At 36.1% G+C, this 20166-nt stretch overlaps 2 protein-coding genes across 4 annotated transcripts; both read right to left on the bottom strand.

The window, feature by feature from the left end:
* Nucleotides 1–2732: 2732 nt before the first annotated feature.
* Nucleotides 2733–11464, bottom strand: LOC112564169. Its single transcript, XM_025238807.1, has 6 exons — nt 11237–11464; nt 10258–10321; nt 9679–9749; nt 9268–9328; nt 8920–8976; nt 2733–7982 (listed from the first exon to the last, which is right to left on the bottom strand). Exons 1-6 carry the CDS (start codon nt 11338–11340, stop codon nt 7833–7835), a joined length of 507 nt encoding a protein of 168 aa, XP_025094592.1. The 5' UTR covers nt 11341–11464; the 3' UTR covers nt 2733–7832.
* A 122-nt stretch (nt 11465–11586) lies between these two features.
* On the bottom strand, nt 11587–20017 carry LOC112564168 (SH3 domain-binding protein 2-like). 3 transcript variants are annotated; one of them, XM_025238805.1, is made up of 9 exons: nt 19521–20017; nt 18397–18455; nt 17203–17232; nt 14984–15074; nt 14278–14396; nt 13626–13799; nt 12952–13103; nt 12594–12731; nt 11587–12222 (listed from the first exon to the last, which is right to left on the bottom strand). In XM_025238805.1, the coding sequence occupies exons 5-9, from the start codon at nt 14304–14306 to the stop codon at nt 12194–12196; spliced, it is 522 nt and encodes a 173-aa protein (XP_025094590.1). In that variant the 5' UTR covers nt 14307–14396; nt 14984–15074; nt 17203–17232; nt 18397–18455; nt 19521–20017; the 3' UTR covers nt 11587–12193. The 3 variants fall into 3 exon arrangements, with proteins under 3 accessions (XP_025094590.1, XP_025094589.1, XP_025094591.1); XM_025238804.1 differs by lacking the exon at nt 17203–17232; XM_025238806.1 differs by lacking the exon at nt 17203–17232 and having other exon boundaries at nt 14294–14396; nt 19521–20012.
* Nucleotides 20018–20166: the final 149 nt, after the last annotated feature.

Below are 20166 nucleotides of genomic sequence, written 5' to 3'. Positions count from 1 at the left end.
TGCTTTTATTTATGTTTAAAATTTCACTGCACTGTTCGCACGATCCACAAGAGGTATGTGGTTAACACGAATCAGATAATCGTTCAGCACGATTGTCTGTAGCAAAAGGACTAGAGTGCAACACATCCAGCACACACTGTCACGACCTGACGTCGGACTTGCGCATTCTTTTACGAAAAACGACATGAGATCACTTCAGGTTGGGACGTTTCTTTTACTAATACACATAAAAACATAAACAAGCATACACAGGAGAACAGCAGTTTCCACAATTGTTAACTTAAATCAACTGGTAGCTACGACAATCTGTCAATAACAAGGCACTGGTGAAGATACGTCTTAAAGAGCACCTTTCAAATCGCACGAAAGGTCCACGTGCACAAATATTCGGCAACACACAAATCAAGGAGTAAGGATGCATATGCACCGCTACTTACTACTAATGTCCCGCTCTACCAGTTCGCTTCTCACAGTGTCTCTGTCTTCTTAAACAGTTCAAACATGGGCTCTTACCCTGATCATTCTTCAAAGGAGTATGAATGGCTCACGGTCCCCTCCACGTGGGTGACGATGGTGCCTCGATCAGTCCTTCGGCACCTGCTTCAGTGTAGTCAGGTCTCTGCTGACTACCTCTCGGCGGCTCTTGTCCCCGCTCCCCGCACTCAGCAGTAGAGTTGCTGAAGACAGGCCTTCTCTAGCTGTTTGGGATGGGGGGGGGTCCTCTACTCGGGCCACCATCATTCCAGATGCAGGTGTCGTCGTCGTCGTCGCACCGACTCCGGCTGTCCAACCTCTAGCCGTCTGGAGCGGCGCCTCACTCCCAGCACACAGCAGTAGAGTTCACTTCTCCGCAGACAATCGCAGAGCTTCTTGGAGACTGCAGCGAGACTCTCTGGTCCCACTCGTTTCTTGTCTCACGACACACCTTGCTCCCGCTAGCAACTTCCAAAACAGCTTCTTCACGTTTACACACCGTCTGTGTTAATCCAAAGATCGCCCCCCTTAGGCTTTCAACTCTCGTCTCTATATACTCCTGTCACACCCCACTCAGGGTGAGCACTTCATGCCTCGCTCACGAGGTCCACAACTCACGTGGTGCCCGAAATACACGTGGTGTCCAGAGACCCACGATTTCCAACTATAACAGGACAATCACGCCCTCAACCTTCCATCCGTCCTCTCTTACACTGTTGACAATTACATGGCAGAGGGGCGACACACAGGGCGGGCTACTCCACCCTGCTCCCCCCCCCCACCTCTTTCTACCATACTCAGGTGAAGAAACACTGGAGGCACGGACTAGTCCGTGACACACACACACACTGATGTCGTGTGTAATTATGCGGATGGGAGAGTTCATATGAGGCATTTCGAATAAAAAGCAATGCGAGATAATAAAAATAACGTATATGAAACTTTAAACCTTTTTGTAAACAAAAGAAATAAGAGTCGAAATTCTAAGTAAAAAATGTGCAGGGTTAGGCCTGTGGAGAGTAAATTAGTGGAGGAACGGAAAACAGAAGTGAATCGACAAATTGCATGTCTGCTGTTTACAAACATCACGACTTTCTCTGCTGTTTACAAACTTCACGACTTTGCTGTTTACAAAGATCCCTCCACTGTTCACCTCTTCAGACAATCTAACCGTACCCGCTGTCACAGCAGTCTCGTGCAGATTGATATAAAGCTGAGCTCTTTTGACATCGGTGTGAACCCTGTTTTGTAATTTTCTCTTGCAAAAAAAAAAAAAAATAAATAAAAAATAAATAAAAATTTTAAAATCCATTAGATTTTCTGAAGTAGCATCGACGTAGTTGAGATAATAGTGGAGATGAGTCTTCCATTTTTTAGTCTCGGATTAAGTCGTTTGGGTGTGTACGGAACACCAGCATGGCCAGTTGTAACATATTGCTACAAGTAACTACTCTCTGCGGTGTCGTTGTCTGAAGGACATCTTACAAGCCATCTCTTGTAATATTTTTCTTCTAATACGTGAGGCGTTCAGATAATGAGCTTGAGTAGAGCGGGAGGCCTTTGGATGCTAAACGTGATCGTTTTGGGGTTGTCAAACTTATCCGGAGTATAAAGTATGGGAATGTTACATGCAGGACCGTGCTTAGGGGCAGGCGGACGAGGCATCTGCCTAGGGCCCCGCGCTTCAATGGGCCCCGCGCTTTTGATTGATATGGTAACTAGGCAAGTGACTTTAGATCCCAACTAAAACCGTGTGATTGTGGCGTGAGGGCCCCGCACATGCACTTTGCCTCGGGCCCCGCGGGGACTAAGAACGGGCCTGGTTACATGTACTCGCTGGGTGTGGGAAGTAACTGCAGGGTAAACTGAGTCCTTATTAAGAGAGTGCGTCACATGGCAACAGTCATTATTATTAAGACAGTGCGTCACACAGCTACAGTCGTCATTATCATTAAGACAGTGCGTCACATGGCTAGTCGTCATTCTTCTTCTTATTATTAAGACAGTTCGTGACATAGCCACAGTGTCATTATTATTAAAAAAGTGTGTCACATGGCAGCAGTCGTCATTATCATTAAGACAGTGCGTCACATAGCTACAGTCATTATTAACACCGTTCGTCACATATCTACAGCCGTTATTACTAAGAGGCTTCATCATAGAGCCACACAGTAAATAAGATCATTTTGTGAGAACTTCATTACTACATAGCAAGATCAGGCTGGCACTGACAGAAAATATACAACACAAATGCCATCCATGCTTTCTCTTTGTATTTCAGTGAATTTTTTTGGGGTAAGTCCACAGCACATGACTTCAAGAGAAGTATTAGATAATGGTTTAACTTTCTATCATCAAAACAATAATGTCTTATAAAATTAAGATTTACTCTCATCTCAGAATCCTCTGGCCTAGCAAATGATTTGCATTTTTGAAAGCAAAAAACAAAAAAACAAAAACAAAAAACAAACACAAAACCAAAGAAAATCCAGCAGCAAATAAACTAGAATGCATGCTAGTGATATTCTAGAAATACCAGTGCAAACAAAGGTGCACATGCGCACACAGAAATGTGGAAATAAGGAATACAACAAAATGTGTATACATGCAAATACTGTTCTGTTTGTCTGTTGTAAATCTTTTTTTCTGGATTCAGATTTATAGCTATGTTTTTTGTAGACAAGTATGAACACTCACTTTTACTTCCTGGTGCCATGGAAGCATAAGCTGGACTGACCAAAAGCCAGCAGGTACTAGGACGTATTGCAGTGTGAGCACATCTGAATAACTCTCTTCATTCACAGCAAGTTAACATGAGATAACATATAACAACATAAGATGAGAGTTTAGAAGTGAAAGACAGAATTTATAATATCATTTTTGAAGCTCAAACATTGAGACACTCAAATCTTGCTTCCAACATATAAATAACTTACAACCAAGCATCTTGTAACAAAGTTTTCTAAATTCATAGAAAACACAACAGCTACTTTAAAGACACCCTACTTACTAGAAATAAAATTTTAAGGCAGCATTTATATACATGTACAAATAAAAATAAATTAAAGCTGTAATAAAATCAATTCAATACCCTATACTCTAAACATCTATGCTTACCTTTACATTATTAGTCTAAGAGTTGAGAGGTATGTTTAAAAGATGGTGCAGCATAAAAGGTGTTTTAATCAGTTAAAGGCAGTTAAAACAATCCACATTTCAATAATGCAAAATGTATGAAGCTTCTAAATTGTGCGTCTATGATAACCATTTTATTTTTTTGAAAAAGCCTTAACACCAAATTATTTCAGTGCTAAGGCAGAACAAGAAAATAAAAAGCCACTCAAATCTTTTTTAAAATTGATATATTTCCTCAAGGTGTCTGTCAAAGACCTTTGGCTATTACAATGTACCTAAAACAATAATTATTTTATTACTTATAATAAATTAAAATGGTAAAGGTAGTTCCCTAATCTTCCACTCATTGCGGAGTGAGATGTTAGCAATTTTCTCTGGGCCATCTTTTTTGTGAGAGGGGGTGGGTATCATTTCTCCTCTGCTGCCTCACCTTAACTCCATGGAACGGGTTGTTGGCTACACCATACAGGCATTAAACTGGTCAGTGTGTGCATCTTTGGGTTCATATGCCAGTTTTCTAACCACAACACAAATCTGAATAATGGTCAACTGCAAATCCTAACCTCTGAAGCAAACCAACAGACGAAATAGTGGCATTCACTAAATTCTCTCAAGTTCTTTAAGAACACTTTCACACATCTAAAATGGTTCTGAGTAACTGCTGAAATTTTGCCTTTCCATGGGTTGAGATGTACATTCCAAAGAAAACGACTGCAGAAAAAAAAAACCCAAAAAGTTGCTGACCTGAATCCTGTTATTCAAAGAATTATCGATGACAAGAGAAGTATAAGAAATCACTAAGGGACACCACAGGTAATAAATGGAATGGAGAATTTGCTAGTAAATCATATGACACTTTGGTGTGGAACCTATGAAACACATCACAATGAGAACAATGGCAACAAAACTCATGTCTCTGACACCAATAACATGACTTCAAAACACAAGAGACATCACAAAGACCCTAGGAGATACCCAAATAGAAAACACCACAACCAAACTGTCTTCTTGACATTGCACTACTCAAGCAGGACATCCACCTCTAATGCTGTATGAAAATGCATTTCAACGGACATAACTTATGTTGAGTTGGCAACATAAAAACTTTGTATTGTGGACAAGCCATGGATGAAATGCATTTATGGAAATGCACAATGCACTATCACAAGAATGAGGACAGAGAAGCTGTCATGGATCAGGTAAGTAGTTGATCACATCCCTCCCGCTGTACTGATAAAGATTGCAAAGGATTCAATACACATACAAGAATCAATTACAACCATAAGCCACTGAAAACCATTCTGAAACCTTTCAACCCATGGTCAGCAAGGAATTTATAACTTGACATTATGAATTATGACACGGTCATGGATATGTCTATCAACATCTTCAATAAATATCTCTTCCACACTCACCCTCCTCTCTGTTCTTAAACATCCTAGACCAGTGGTCAAGTTCTAAATCTGCAGTAATATAAAAGAAAGAAAAAAGGTGACTATTAGGGTTAATTGTTACAATACAGGGAGGCCAACAAAGTTAATCATAATTAGGATATAAAAAAATACATTAACTTATTTGAGGCGATTTATTGTGCCCAAGCTGAACATGTTTCTTTTCAGTTCAGAAAATAAAGGACAGATTTTTAAAAACACATTCAAAATGGCAGGAAGATCAAGACCTTGTACTATGGATATCATTTACCCAGCATAGCTATTTTTTTTTTCTTGATCATTGATAACCATCATTCATTATGGATGCGATTTGTGCCAGATATCTCTCATCCAATATGATTGCAAATTAGCGAAGAGTCATGCTGCATATTGGTAAAAAAAATTCTTTAAATTTTTCACAATTAAAATCAATTTACCTTTATATTTTTCCTTAAAGTTGATGAAACCTAATGACTAAAATATGATAATGATGCTGATGATGACTGTAGATGAAAACGATGAGGCCAAAAGTCACAGGCATGCCTACCACTGGCATAGCCTGAACGAACAACATTTTAAAAAATTGACTAGTATAAAACAGCAAGAAAGCTGTGAGAAGTCAAATGTAATTCAATAAACCCTGGGTGAGCCATTGAACAAGTGATTGCAAAATTAAATCAGACCTTAACCTCACTTCAAACAGCATCTTATACCACAAAGGTGAACCATTAAATGCAGAAGCCTTCTTTCCACACAAATTCTTTACAAAGAGGATAATGCAAGTGCAAGCATGTGAAAATCAGTTTCAAAATGTCTAAAAAATTAACTTACATAGCAGCTGTAAAGAGGGGAAAAAAGTAATCAAGTTTAGCAAGGGTGAACGAAAACATCCTTAAACACTCAAGGTTATGCATGTACAAATCCATCATATTATGACAAACATGGACTGTATATACAAAAGTTTACTGGATTTCTCCCTTTGTGTGATAAAGGGATGTGGTTTTTTAAAAACAATACTTATCACATTTAAAAAAACAACACTAAAATACAGGTTACTCAGCTTTGAGAGAATTGTCTGCTAAGAAGATATAATTTATACTTTGGTTAAACATATTGAATTTCCACACTCGCTGTTCACCAAGATCACAGGATTTTGTTGAGGTGCCTTATAATGCTCTATTTACTATTATCCTTCCTTAATCCAGAAGGTAAACAGAAAACAAAGGTGCCACACAGTGGAATGTAGGTGTTCACACATAGTCAAAGCTGCCAAATAGGGAAAAGTTTTACAAAAGATATAAAAACAGTTGGGATAGACATTATTTAAACAGAAATTGTCACTTTTTAGCTCCTTGCCAAAACTTCTAGCAAGCTGTTGTCAGGAAATCTTGTCCTACAACTTAGCAGCTGCATGAGCAAGCAGTCCAATCATTATCCTAACAAGTTTGTAAGACTTACAATAAAATAATGTCTAACTGATTCATATGGTAGTTGAAACAATTTTATACAAAGATATTACATTATCTCATCCTGTGACTTAATCTCTAAATTTCATCAATTGTGTCAAAAACAATATTAAGGTGACATAAATCCTATGTTCTTTATAAACTATCAATACAGAACAATCCATTCTGGATTTGTTAATGGATTTTTGTCATTTTCATTTATACATCCCCACCTACACATGTGCATATGCAAACAGGTATGCATTTTAACATACTGTCAAATGATTAAAAAGTGTACCATTAACTTTATGACCCACCAACACCAACCAGATGTTCCAAAATGTTTCTACTAATGGTTTATTTTATAACTGATAGAAGTGTTCTATTTCTGATAGCATTTTCTTGATATCTTATGATCACAACATCAAGAACTTTCATCACATTTGTTTTCTTTTGTTTAAAACTGCATTCAATAAACAGCTCTGAGCAAGTAAGCACTCCATGATCATAAAGTGGTCTTTCCTGTACATTCTCCATTAAGACAGATGCTTATAAAGTGCCAAGGTAAGTAACTTTTACATACAAAGCAAACCACTCCTCTTCAACAAACATTTCATGACTTGCAAAATGTTGAGTTTGCATTATGAATATAAAGGGATTTCTAAAAATTTGCATTATAGTAAACCTATGCCATACTGTGGCTAATAGTACAAAACAAAAACATAAAAAATTAAGTCTACAGTGTACACACTGGAAAAATAGAGGTAATGTAACCGTCATATAAAACTTGTCTAGGATAATTCTACTAGCAGTGTTGAAAAAAGTTTGAATGCCTGCTAACAAGATTGATCACAGAAATATTCACAGGCATCGCAGTTTATCTTGTTGTTACAGCACTTGCTAGAATAGGTAAACGAGCAAACATAAGTAATGATGAGATTATGCTTATGTTGCTGTTCAGAGTGATGCATTTTTTCACAGTGCCACTAAGATATTTGTGAGACATGGCACAACACAATCACTTGCAATAGTCCTAAATAATCTGTCCTGCAAGTCGAAAAAAGGCCCCAGAATAATACTGCGTATGCTAAGGCACATCACAATTCATAAGGCAGTCATCAAGTTAGTGTATTATGACAAAAAACTCCACCATCTTCTGTCTCCTACTTGTCTGGCAAGCAATGTTGTGGTGGTCCCATTATCAAGCTGACAAAAGTCAACATCCAGGTTTCCAGTCCCACCACTGACACTGCCAGAAATGGCATCAAAAGATCCCCTTTACGTCTGTGCCATGTAAAATGTAGCACTCTTCAAGCTAACTCTATTGGAGGAAATAGTAGTTTCTTGGCTAAGACTTTAGATAGCTTGAGTGGTGTGCATAACATTCTGTTAGGCAGACTGGGATATTGGGAAGGGTGTTAGTGTAGTAAAAATATACCAATTCTGGTACAGTCTTGAACCAGTTTCCTGATGTCCTCTGCAAGGTGTACTCTTTATCCTATAAACAAAAAAAAACAACTTTACAATGAAGTTCTAAACAAACAAAAAAAATTTGAGACAAAGCCTAATTTTCAATACACTTCAGTTCCTCCTCCATCAATCTAATTAATATTCTAAAATGAACTTTTCATTTTCACTTATGCAAGAAGTTACAAATAGTCAGTGACAAAAGGCATGCCCAGTTTAAACTGGTAAAGATCTGTAAATTTTAGTATATTCTCATGGCAAAAAAATGAATGTTGAAAAATTCAAGCTCTGTTATTAAATAAAATAATGTGTACTATCAATTATAAGACATGATATGAAAAAATCAGGTGCCACAGAATAGCTTTCCAAAAAAAAAAATGTCATCCAGGATTCTTAAGTGCCTCAGTTAAACAAGGCTGTTCCTTTAAATATTTGCTTCTGTTGTTACTTCCGTGGTTTTTTTTCAAAGCCAGAAATCCTTAAGCTTAGTTTTTAGTTGGGTTAGAAAATTCAGGGCTGCAAATGTTTTAAATGACTTCATACATAGTTCTTCATGCTGCATGTCACATGATACATGAAAACAGCCATCTTGAGATAACTCAGGACATGTAAGTCAGTAACTGCCAAAAAAAAGCAAACCCATGGTCTTCAATCAACATAATCAGGACACTGGAATTGTCCAATCTTAGACGGGTGTTTTGGGGATGGGGAGTGGAAACAAAGACATACCAGGACTGCATGTCTGCTGACACATTCTTGCCAAAGAGCTAATAATACACATGATGATCATGAAGGTCTCAAGGAGTATGTTTTGCATTTACCAGGTGTCTGTTGGCAAGAACTCATTTTTGTGTTGACAACTGAACAATGTGGGCCCAACATGCTCCAAGTTCTAAGGTATTTGCTGTGCTTCCCAAATTCCAAAACTTATGAGCATATGCACACACACCATATATATATATACACACCTGGTAAATAATTTGGTATTTACGTGCCTGCCCCTCACCATACACATGTAGCACCATCTACAAAGGAAGCAGAAGAATTAAACATTGTAAATATTCCAGCAGTGAGCATCAAGAACAATCCACCATAATTATACAGAACATTAACATCATTCTAATAATCTGAATCTTTTACTGAACTTCTGTAAAACACTTTAAATAAGTTTAGCTACTTCTAAATATAAATACTAGCACGTACTAATTTTCTTTGATGGGGTTCAGAGTCAGTGCAAAAAAAAAAACCCCCAACACACACCAAAAAAAAAAAACAAAAAAAACAAAAAAAAACAAAAAAAAACAGCTGTGCCTTACAGAGCCATCACTGTTGACACGAACTAAATAGACTCCTTCATCATGGATATTGCGAATGATCCTGCACAGAATCAGTTGAAAATATAAAATATAAAAGGCATGCAGGTACTGCAGTAAGCATACATATTTGGATCAAGTAATTAAAAACAATTACTATAAAATATCTTTTTTTCTTCTTGACATAAATGTTAAAAACTCATAAAAGAAAAAATCTCATTAGTGTGGTTCTAAGAGAAGTACAACTTTAGCCATGGAATAGATTTACGTTGCTCAAGTGTTACCAGTGCATCAACACCATCACTTCCTCCCTATTCTCTTTTTATCTCTCCCTCTATCTCATGTGTGAAACACACACACACACATAGATAAATACTGTTTACCTTATACTATTTAAATTAAAAATAAACTCACTGAGATGCTAGCTCTTTGTCTCCACGATAATAAATTGTTTCCCAAAACTCAGTCACATCTTCGATTTGATTCTAAAAGAAAGAAAGTTTTATTTCAAAAATATAAAATGTATCACCGATGCTGACAGACCTGAATGCACAAAATGACCTATCAGTAAACAAACAAAATATTAATTTACTCATATGCAAATGTTGGTGTGACTGCTTGTTCAGAAAAACATGCATATGCCAGTATTTATCAGCAAATACACATATAGGTATATTTATGTCATACAGAATTGATGATTGTTTAATGGCTTCTACTAAGCAGCTGACACCTACAAAGGCATGTAGAAGTTTTTAAGCATTTTGTTCACTTGCAGCTAATGAAGAGCAAGATTTGTGTACAACAGGGAGCATAAACATCACACTACACCAGGCACTACTAGGCCAATGCTTGTTAAGATGACATCCATGTTGGAGAGTGTCAGTATTGTTGGACTATCTGTGTGATATCAAAGATGGGTCAACATCATATCTGGTATGAGTGATGCCATAAAGACTTTGACAGAATTGGGCTATGTTTATTTAAAATACACACCGATTTTGTTTCAGAAGTTTTATGTCTGGCACTTCTCCCATCTGGAGTACCACGTGCCCTCACACTGCAACAGCATTAGTCATTTTTTATTTTTTTGCTTTCACACATTACTGCCAACATTCTGCACCCAACTTTATTGTGTAGATAAACATTGGATGCATTAAGGAACAAACAAGAATATTCACATCACAATGCATATATATATATTGGTCAGATACAAAATAAGAAATTTAGTTCAGCTGCCTGTTATGTTCCTGGAAACATTCTTTGGCCTCTTTCCTCTGGCTTCTCAGTTCTAAAAATGTGTTCTGTTTTTTCTACTAATAATGATTTGTCCCAATTTGCTACAGCCTAGGACAACCGTAGCCTTGTTGTATGTGCATGTACAATATTTAAAAAAAAGACAAAAGCTTCCCTTTCCGAAAAAGACAATGCATAGCTGACCTATATCCTGGATGCATGTTTATTGTTCCATTACACCAGGATGCATTTCATTTTCAGCATTTTAAAAAACTGGTGACCTGTAAGCAAGCTTAATATGTAAGTATGTAGGAAAAGCAAATCCGTAGTAGCTTCTGTTTGTTTTATTCCAAGAATGGGAGAATAAAAAATGGAAAATAAAAATGGGAAAAAACTGGGATGACAGGAGTGGAAAAGAACTGGGGGAAAAGAAAAAGGAAACGTGTGGAGTGGAAATGAGGGTGGGACAAAGGAAAAAATGTTTGCCCTGAATTAGGACAACTATCCTACCCTGGTCATGCCTCTCAAAAAAGAAAAAAAAAAAAAATGCACATGGTGGGACTGTAAGGAACCAAACACACCTAAGCAGTCTCAGTATTGCAAGACTGTCATGCATAAAATAAACCACACGACAATTTAAACTAAGAAAAATGAAATTTTTTTGTTGAAATTTTGTTGTGGGTGTTACAGACTGTATAATGATGAGAAGAGGAACAACAATGAAAAAAGTGAAACTTACGTTGAAATGGAGCAACTTTTGGCTGAAACAAACATTACCCAAGGTGCCAGTTTAATGATTCTGATACTAGCATGTGGTTCTGTTAAAACCACCCACCCAATCATTAGAAAGTTTTGTTTATTTATTTTCTGAACACTTCATTCTGCATCTTTCCCATGCTATGCTTTTCCTAGAACTTTCCATTACTTTTTTAATCCTGTTAGTCAGAGGTGTGAAAAGACAACCGATACAAAGTCACAGAAGATCACCAAATTGGGTGTTTTAGGTCAATTGTTTCTGTAAACAGATACACGTTTGCCCGAGCGAGAAATGAACTGCTGTATTTGACAGGCGGCTAACAGCGCTATGATCTAGTGAGATAAAGGATGAAAATGCTTAACTGATAAGCTTTACAAAATTCACTACTAATGACTATTGAAGGCAACAAAAGAAAAGCAAAGACTAAATAGAAGATGATAAACAATGCTCAGCTACCATGTGCACCTTTTGACAGGCTCATACTGAAGGGCAGGAGGTGGAGAGTGAATGTGCAATATGCAAAAGACTTGTCAGTAGAAGGTAAGAGGCAAAATATATATATATATCAGCACACTTAGAAAACTTGTAATGAATAAATTTCAGGTACTTCAAGTAATCTAAATATTTCTCTCACTGAATATATTCACCTTAGATCATCCATGTGTTTCAACAGATCATTACACTTACCACAGCTAAGAAAGGAAAAATGCAGTAACTGCAAATTGCTATAGCACAGTAAAATTCAGACAAAAACTCAAAAGTTTAAAAAAAGAGTGTTTGTGTGTCCGTGTGGAAGTGTATGCAGGTGTTGTTACTCTACTGGTATAAATACTTGTGTAAAAATGTAAGATTAAGGGAAAAAGAACCACTCTGAATGCAGGCAAATGTGTCATAAAAGATATCATTACTACCTCTTCTTTCTTCTCATTTCATCCTCATCTATATCAATTGATTCACCTGAAATGACCCTGTAATGAAATAATTAGAGACCGTTTTTATTTGTTTTTATTGAGGTAATTATTTGCCTTCATGAAATAATGCCTGAACTTACACGCAATGTTTGGTTTCTGTCTTGTACTGCTAAAGAATGTTAAAAACATGCAAATAACTATACAGTTATAATGTATTTGTTAAATAAAGAAAATATCAATCAGCAGTAGACTTGGAGAAACAACTTACAAATTAAACTAAAATCTCAACAACAACAAAAATGGACAGAAATACAGTGGACTTCATTATTACCTTATGGAAAGAACAAAGAACAGCAGCGATTATGGATTAAGTGTTAATAAATATTGACAGCCTGTACAATTTAATTAAAATACCAGATTTTTTTTACCAACTGCTGAAGAGGGTGCATTATTTTTGTCTCTGGCCATCTTGGTTGTGCGATCTGGCACGGGAGGGGGCAAAGGGGGACGATCTCGTGGATCTCTTAGACATCTCTTTATAACATTATCCATCTCCTCATCTGACTCTGAAAATGCACAAGAAAAAGAACAGCATTTAGCAGTTCTCTTCAGAAAACAACATGCTACAGGTAAAGCAGATCTGTATCATGACCATCCAATGTGTGGACATGTAAACAAAGGTTGTGGACAAAAATTATGTGTGGTGTTTACTGGTGATTGTACCGATGCTGATGGTGAGGAACTCACTGTGAACAAGTGATTATAACAATTATCATACAAAGTTACCTTCATCCTCTCGCTTGTTCAGGTCACGCGAAGGTGCGATGTATGTCTTGCTGTCTTCATAGATGTTAGTCTCAATATCAATATAGTCCTGAGAGTTGACAGAGGAGTCTGATCTGGAATCTTGGTCAGCACAGATCCCATCTCCCTGTGTCCTTAAAACAAAAAGATAAACACAGACACCCCACCCACCCACATGCAGTCAAATGTTGAGATAAACCCCAAAACCAGAAGAATATAGAATACTAACATTTTTGCTTTAACAAAATGAAGATGAGCCCTTCTCTAGCATCAGGCCCACACTCTAAAGCATATGAAGGTTAAAAAAAATGATACAGTGTATGTAGCAGGCAACAGTCTTGAACCTCAAGCATCATGACTGTGTTGAGGATGATGATAAGCTAGCTATAAATATTGGAACTTTCTACCAGATTTTAAGAAACCCTTTCTGGGTATTTCAAGAGTATCTAAAATAAAATACACAAATCTTATTTGACTGTAAAATTGCCTCCAAATTCTGTCTGATGGAAGAAAGAACTACAAATATAAAAAAAAGAACTCTTATACCTCCATACTCATTATATAAATTACATTTAAAATGTGCATGCTGTTTTGTAGCTTATTACCGTGTTGCAGCAATTAATAATTTTCATGTTATCATTCAGTGTATACTGTACCTTGCCAGCTTTCCATTAGCTCTCAGCATTTCTTGCTTGAAAAACTTCATCCAGTGCTTCATCTCTCTCTCTGATGAACAGGAGAACATGTAAGTGCGAAATTCAGGACTTACATGTGTAATCTTGAAAACCCATGTTGCCTCTTTTGATGTGACCTCCCCAGCCCTAAAAACTCTGCAGAAAGTGACACACACACACAAAAAATCTACAAATGTTTACTTTTGCATGTGATCTGATAAATACTCCAAAACCACCACTCCTACCTGACACATGGTATAGCAAAGTATTCTTAACATACAGTTGTTTACCAAACTCCTAATTTTTCTCATTTATTTAAAGCATGAACAATAGGTCTAAACATATATAAAGAGATCTTTTCTACTTTAGAATTTTTGCACGGATATTTTCACTTCCCATACCTAGTTCTGAATGATAAAATACAGGAAATTCCTTAATTAGATATCAAGGTAAAAAATAAAGAGTATGCACAAAAATTCTGAAATAAATATTCTTCAAACTTTCAAATCTCCCTAATTTGGAATAAAATGCTACATCGATCAATTACATCATCAGTTTCTATAATAATATTCAGCCTATTGAATATTAGCTAATAACATAGTGGTCAATAATTCATGGAATAATTATGACTTACTTAAAAACATTTATACCTGTTGTAGCCATATAAAGAAAATGCAGATGCAGGTTTTTTGGCTACTTCGTTGCTGTAGCAGTATACACAACCTCCTGAAATGACAACATACACCTGTGCCCCTGAAACAGAAAATAGATGACAGATGGTGACAGATATCATTTTCCTATATCTCATTCATTTAAAATGAATGTTGCAAACGTCATAGTATTCTTTGCAAGAAAATGCCAGATCTATCTCATTAGCATCATAGGTGACCATATCCTGAAATTACAGATATTTAAAAATCAATGGGATCATATACTGAATTTAAAATATGTCTTTGCTATACTAAAAATGGTTTCAACCTCAAATATCCAGCCCACCCACCACAATGCAATAACAGAATATAACAATAACACAACAATGCACATAAAAGACAAGCAGTGTTAAGAATGCTAGTAATCATGCTCACAACCCAACATAGCAAAACATGTCTTAAGAACACTGCTATTCAGAATATTTGTAATAGCAGTCTTTCTTCTGAGACTGTTTTCCAAAATTTTCTGCAAATTTCATTAACCATCTCCTTAAATGAATTTCTGCTAACACTTAAGCAGCATGGTTAGAGAAATAAGGCAAGCAGAAAACTTTTGAAGTGTAATATCATGCAAAGGGTTGGGCCTCTGTAATTTGGTTTAATGAGGTTTTATCAGTTCTTTATTCTTACATGAAAAGATCTTCAATCGGTTCCTTAAACTCTGTCGTCTAAGCCAGCCACTGTAAACACAGGCCCCAGTCTTTCAGTAGATGTTGGCATGCTGTAAAACACACCACAAAGCATTTAAAAACAGCATTTGAAGAAGTCTTTGAGAAACTTTCTTGATTCTTCCCCCACAAAAGATTAAGCAAATGAAGTCTACTAACTCGATGTATGATTTTAACAATACAAAACAAAACCAAAAAACTTTCTAAATAAATGAGACTAGTGGTTTTAATGATGGCATTGCATTTAATTCCTCTAAAGGCCATTTAATAATAACTTGGACAATCAATCATCTGAAAGATTCCCTTAAAACTTAAATAAGGTGTTTGAGAAACAGGAAAAAGATACTTAACTATTCACCATATACTAGTCTGCTATAATTACATTGGATTCTAACATAAGATATTAATCGGGGAACTTTTTTCATCCTGAAAACATATCATCATCAGACTTTTTTTATCATATCTGCTTCTATGTACTTACTACAGCCAAACTATTATTCTCTGGAAAAATTTTAATGTTCATTCGCATAGTTACACATACGCATGCAAATGCACAGCACACCACAAGGTGGAATTAAAAGTTTGGCCAACAAACTGAACAGATTGACTAACATTACAGTATGTAATAAATAAACACTGCTTAGCATTAGAAGTTACCATTCACAAAGACTGCTGGCATGTACAAACTGTGCATAAATCTTCACTTTCAAAACACTTTTTTTGCCAAGAGAACACAGAATCACAAAATGTAAGTACAGGACATTTTTTCACCTTTCTCAACAGCTTTAATATTATAACTACTACCAGTGATGAGAACTCTGTCTTCGTTTCTCACCATCTCTTGAAGTAGTAATAGTAGTGATGAGACACTTATTTTCTCAAGATATCTTTAGTAGTACTAATTGGATACTGTTTTAGCTTCTCAACATCTCTTGTAATAGTAGTAGTACTCATGATGAGATGCTGTTCTTAGTTTCTCAGTTAATGTTGGGGGAGGGGGTAGTGGCTTTCTGTTAGTTTCTTTTAGTCAATACTTGTTTGCTTCAAGGCACATTAAATGAATAAGTTTATTTAATTACATACTGTATATAACCTAGATTTTATCTAAATTATAATGTCACAAAATATTCTAATCACAATATCTCACATTTTTTAAAAGTTATAAATTTATTGCGAAAAAATGTCAGCATAACAGCTGATAAAATAATTTAAATTAAAAAATGAATTTAACAGAGTTCATGGTTGGAGCAGAATTACTTATTCCATTTGCTCTATATACATCTATGTATGCTCAAATAGTCAAACTGGCCTCCCTGAAAATGAATGGTAGTATACTGTTCCAAGAATCATCAAGATGGAAACAGACAACTGTTAAGGTTGCCGCTTACACCTATTCAAGTTCTTGTCATAATTTAATGATGAATAACTATATGATAATGTGCACATCTACACAAGATATACATGATATAGCTGTATTCCTTATTTTATTAATGTACATGCCAAAATATGCTAGAGTATAAATCAGTATGAGTCATCATATGTGCCAGGTCACTGTCTATTTGTTATTTAACTTCCTTCATCCTAAATTTAACAGAACAATTTTATTCACAAAACTACTAGACCTTTCTGCTAATAATGTATAGGTACTTCAGTTTGCCACTTGACATGCAGATGAGTTCAAATCCTTAACAGAGAAATATTTGTTACACTGGTATCTAAAACACTTCTGATAAAGGGAATATTTATACAACAGACCAGACAGACAACCGAGTCAAAAAAAAAATTAATAAAATAAAGACATGATCAAAAAGTCTATAAAAATTGAACTTTCCCCATGTCCAAGGCAATGCCACTTATTCAGAAAAAGGATTTGGAAATGAAAAGTATCAGACGCAATTAAGCCCTTTTATAGAATGGTCACATACAACTATGCTTATCAAACCCATATGTCCTCATTCACTCATACACCACCACAACCACCACCACCACCCAGCTCCAAAATTTAAAATCGAGCCAACCTTTGCATTTGAAGAGATCAACTATACAAATTATTGCTCTTTTTATATGAATTTGTTTACATAACAAATTTAGCGAAGAGATGCATGCTAAGGCAATTGGGGCAGCAAGACTTTATTCATTTTGTATTGACAGTAACCCTATGTATAGGCATGCTGCACTCACTTGTGTCCAAAGGCAAAAGCTCCACAAAACCTGACCAGATAAATATCAAGTGGCTTATTACACTAAGTGTGAAGAATTCCTAAAACACTTTAACAGAGAATCATCAAGACCTTTCTTCAACACTTGAAAGGAAGCCAATACCAGATCTTGCAGGCAGCACTCTTGTACTTCATCTTTATGTTGTTCAGTGTGCTTATACATACCTTACTGTCCACTGGCTGTTATCTTTCATTTATCATTATTGGTTTGCGCAGAGAGTGCGATCTACCTTGGTCATGATGCTGCATGAGTTCCAATTATTATTATTACCATCATAGAAAATGTGAATTTTATTCTTTTTGGTTTGATGTGTTTTAATTTTACTCTAGTAGATTTTGAGAAAGTTTGATCTGCTAGAATAAAAACACATCTAATGACACTTAAGAAATTCCCATTTTCCTGTAATGGTAAGAATGTGTACATGTGTATACATCAACAAAGTGTCATATGATCTCTTACTCCCCCTTCCACATTGTTAGTTGTTGACTTGGCAGGAAATGCTTTAAACTAGAAGCAATTTCACACTGTGAGGGGAGAGGGATGAGAAGAAACAGGAGTACCTGGTGAAAATCCCTAATGGATAATAGACAAAGTTCTGAGACAAGATCTGAACCCAGGGCATCTAACTGCAGTGGTGATTAATAAGTATTTTTACCACAACATTCCCCTTCCCTCCCTCTCTTTCCCCCTCTCCTTTTCTATCTTGATGAATCTGTCTTGCAAATGTCACTTAATTCATTACTTTTAGTTAACTCTTCATAGTGTTATCTCTTTGTCTTCTCTGTCTCTCATCTTCATGCTCATCACTGTCCATCTATCTGTTCCTTCATGTACTACATATTAATGTAGCTTTTGTATCAAGTGCTTAGCTTAACATGATTCTGCCCTATATAAATTGCACATTTGATATTATATTATGATGGTGATCAGACTGAACATGAACTTTTGCAACATGATGTAGTCCACACTAAACAAGTATGCATAAAATAAATGGGGTCACAGAGAGCAAAAGGACATGCAAATGTGTACAATACTTTCCTCTTTTGTTTTTATGTAAGTGCACAAAACACTTTATTCCAAAGTGTTTCCACTTTTTTTCAAAGCTTTTAGAGCCTGAGAGATAAGCAAATTTTTAATTTCAAAATTGTCACTTACCAATTGTTTTATTTGGACTTGGTGCAACATCAGAATAGTTAGAAGCCATTATGATTGTTCTGTCAAAGAAAACAAAACATAATTAACTTTCTGTGATGCCCAGGTTACTCCTATCACCACAACTGAAATTTTCCTCTAATTTATACTAAACAAGAATCTAATTCATATTTTACAAAAGACAGGTTTCGCTTATCTTCTGCCTCTAGATAGGATAACTACCATCCCTATACTACTCGACAATAAAATATTTGCCTCCTCCCCACCAGGCCCCTAAAACAGAATAACTTGCTCTTTTATTGACACTACAAGATGCCCAGGATAGAGCATTCTGAAGTCATAGTATGAGGCCAGGATAAGTCATCACCCTGGGTAAAAATGGGAAAATCAAGGGCAATCATCTGGTCTCTGAGATATTCAGACCCTCTTTTAAGTCACCTTTTCCCATGACACTGCTTCATGTAACTATGAGTTGTCCTTGATTTCTCCATTAAGAGTAATTATATACCCTTGCTTCATAACAATGGCCCTCTGGAGGACAATGCTGGGGGGAAGCAGGATCCCATCCATTACTGTTTATAACTGTAGCAGAAGATAAACTGACAGTGGCAGGCTTCATGTTTAAAAGTGGCATAATCTTTTGCTCTATTTACCAAATCCATTTACATAATATTTAATATACACTACAACTTTCATCTGTGTATTTATCATTATCTACAGCAAGATATAAAAAGAATTTTGGTATGTACATTTTACAAGCCTGACTTTATTAAAAGTGTTGATCATGGCATATTTTAAAATGGCTACAAGAAGTCTGCGGTATATTCTTACACAATCTGTAGTGTGTTTGTGCTGTTTGTAGCCATAAAAATTGTTATGCGTCAATGTGCTGGTCATTTGTTATCTTCTTTTAATACTTGAATAAACCAGTCTTATGAGTCCTTTTACAACTGATCAAAGACCTCAACGTTCGTGACGAGTTCTCAATGGCAGTGACAGTACGCCGTTTTCATAACTAGTTAATGATGATGTATACATGCAGTTTTTTTTAACAATTTTATTATGCAAGTGTAACATGTACAAACTGTCAACATAATTAGTGGTGTCTTTTAACTTCTATTTCTTACCTTCTGATCAATGCCGAAAATTCACCGTTAGATCCACTTTTCTTTTAAACTAAAGCAACTAAGTTTTCTGAGGCTAGAGGGTCATGTATCGCTACCAGTCCATTTAGGAATACTCCGATAAAAATAATGACCCTCACAGTTTAATGCTGTTCCATGTGGTTTGTTCTGAGAATATAGAAATCGCATATTAGCACATGTTAAGTAAAGGGGCTGTGGCCTGTGGCTGCTCCCGGCTGCGGGATATGGCCAAGTCGCGATGAAGTGTCACCGTAACGGGATTGGTTAGGAAACTTCCTTGTTGAAGTTTCGCGTAAAGTCCAAGCCCGCCCTTGACCATGGCATATAGGTTACCACCATATGAATTTTAAACATTTATATCCTCTAAATCTCCAATAAATAAAAAAGGTGGAAATGGAATTAGTTACATCGATGTGGAGTGAGATGGCACTCACTGTTGCTAATACTGTGGCCAAAGACACCGTTTCCTGTTTCTATGTGGTTTATTTGCCTCCAGTTTGGAATTTGGATCATTTGATGATGTCGGCGAATTTGGATATGAAAGGAATTATAATTAAGTGCTGTCACCGGTTAATATCATGGTCAAACGTGTATAGATTCATCTGGTTTTACATTATATCGTTTGTAG

This window comes from Pomacea canaliculata, linkage group LG5 (genome assembly GCF_003073045.1).
Source record: "Pomacea canaliculata isolate SZHN2017 linkage group LG5, ASM307304v1, whole genome shotgun sequence".
Taxonomy (NCBI): Eukaryota; Metazoa; Mollusca; class Gastropoda; order Architaenioglossa; family Ampullariidae; genus Pomacea; species Pomacea canaliculata.
The sequence above is the reverse complement of the archived record's forward strand: the minus strand, read 5'-3'. Positions and strand labels throughout refer to the sequence as shown.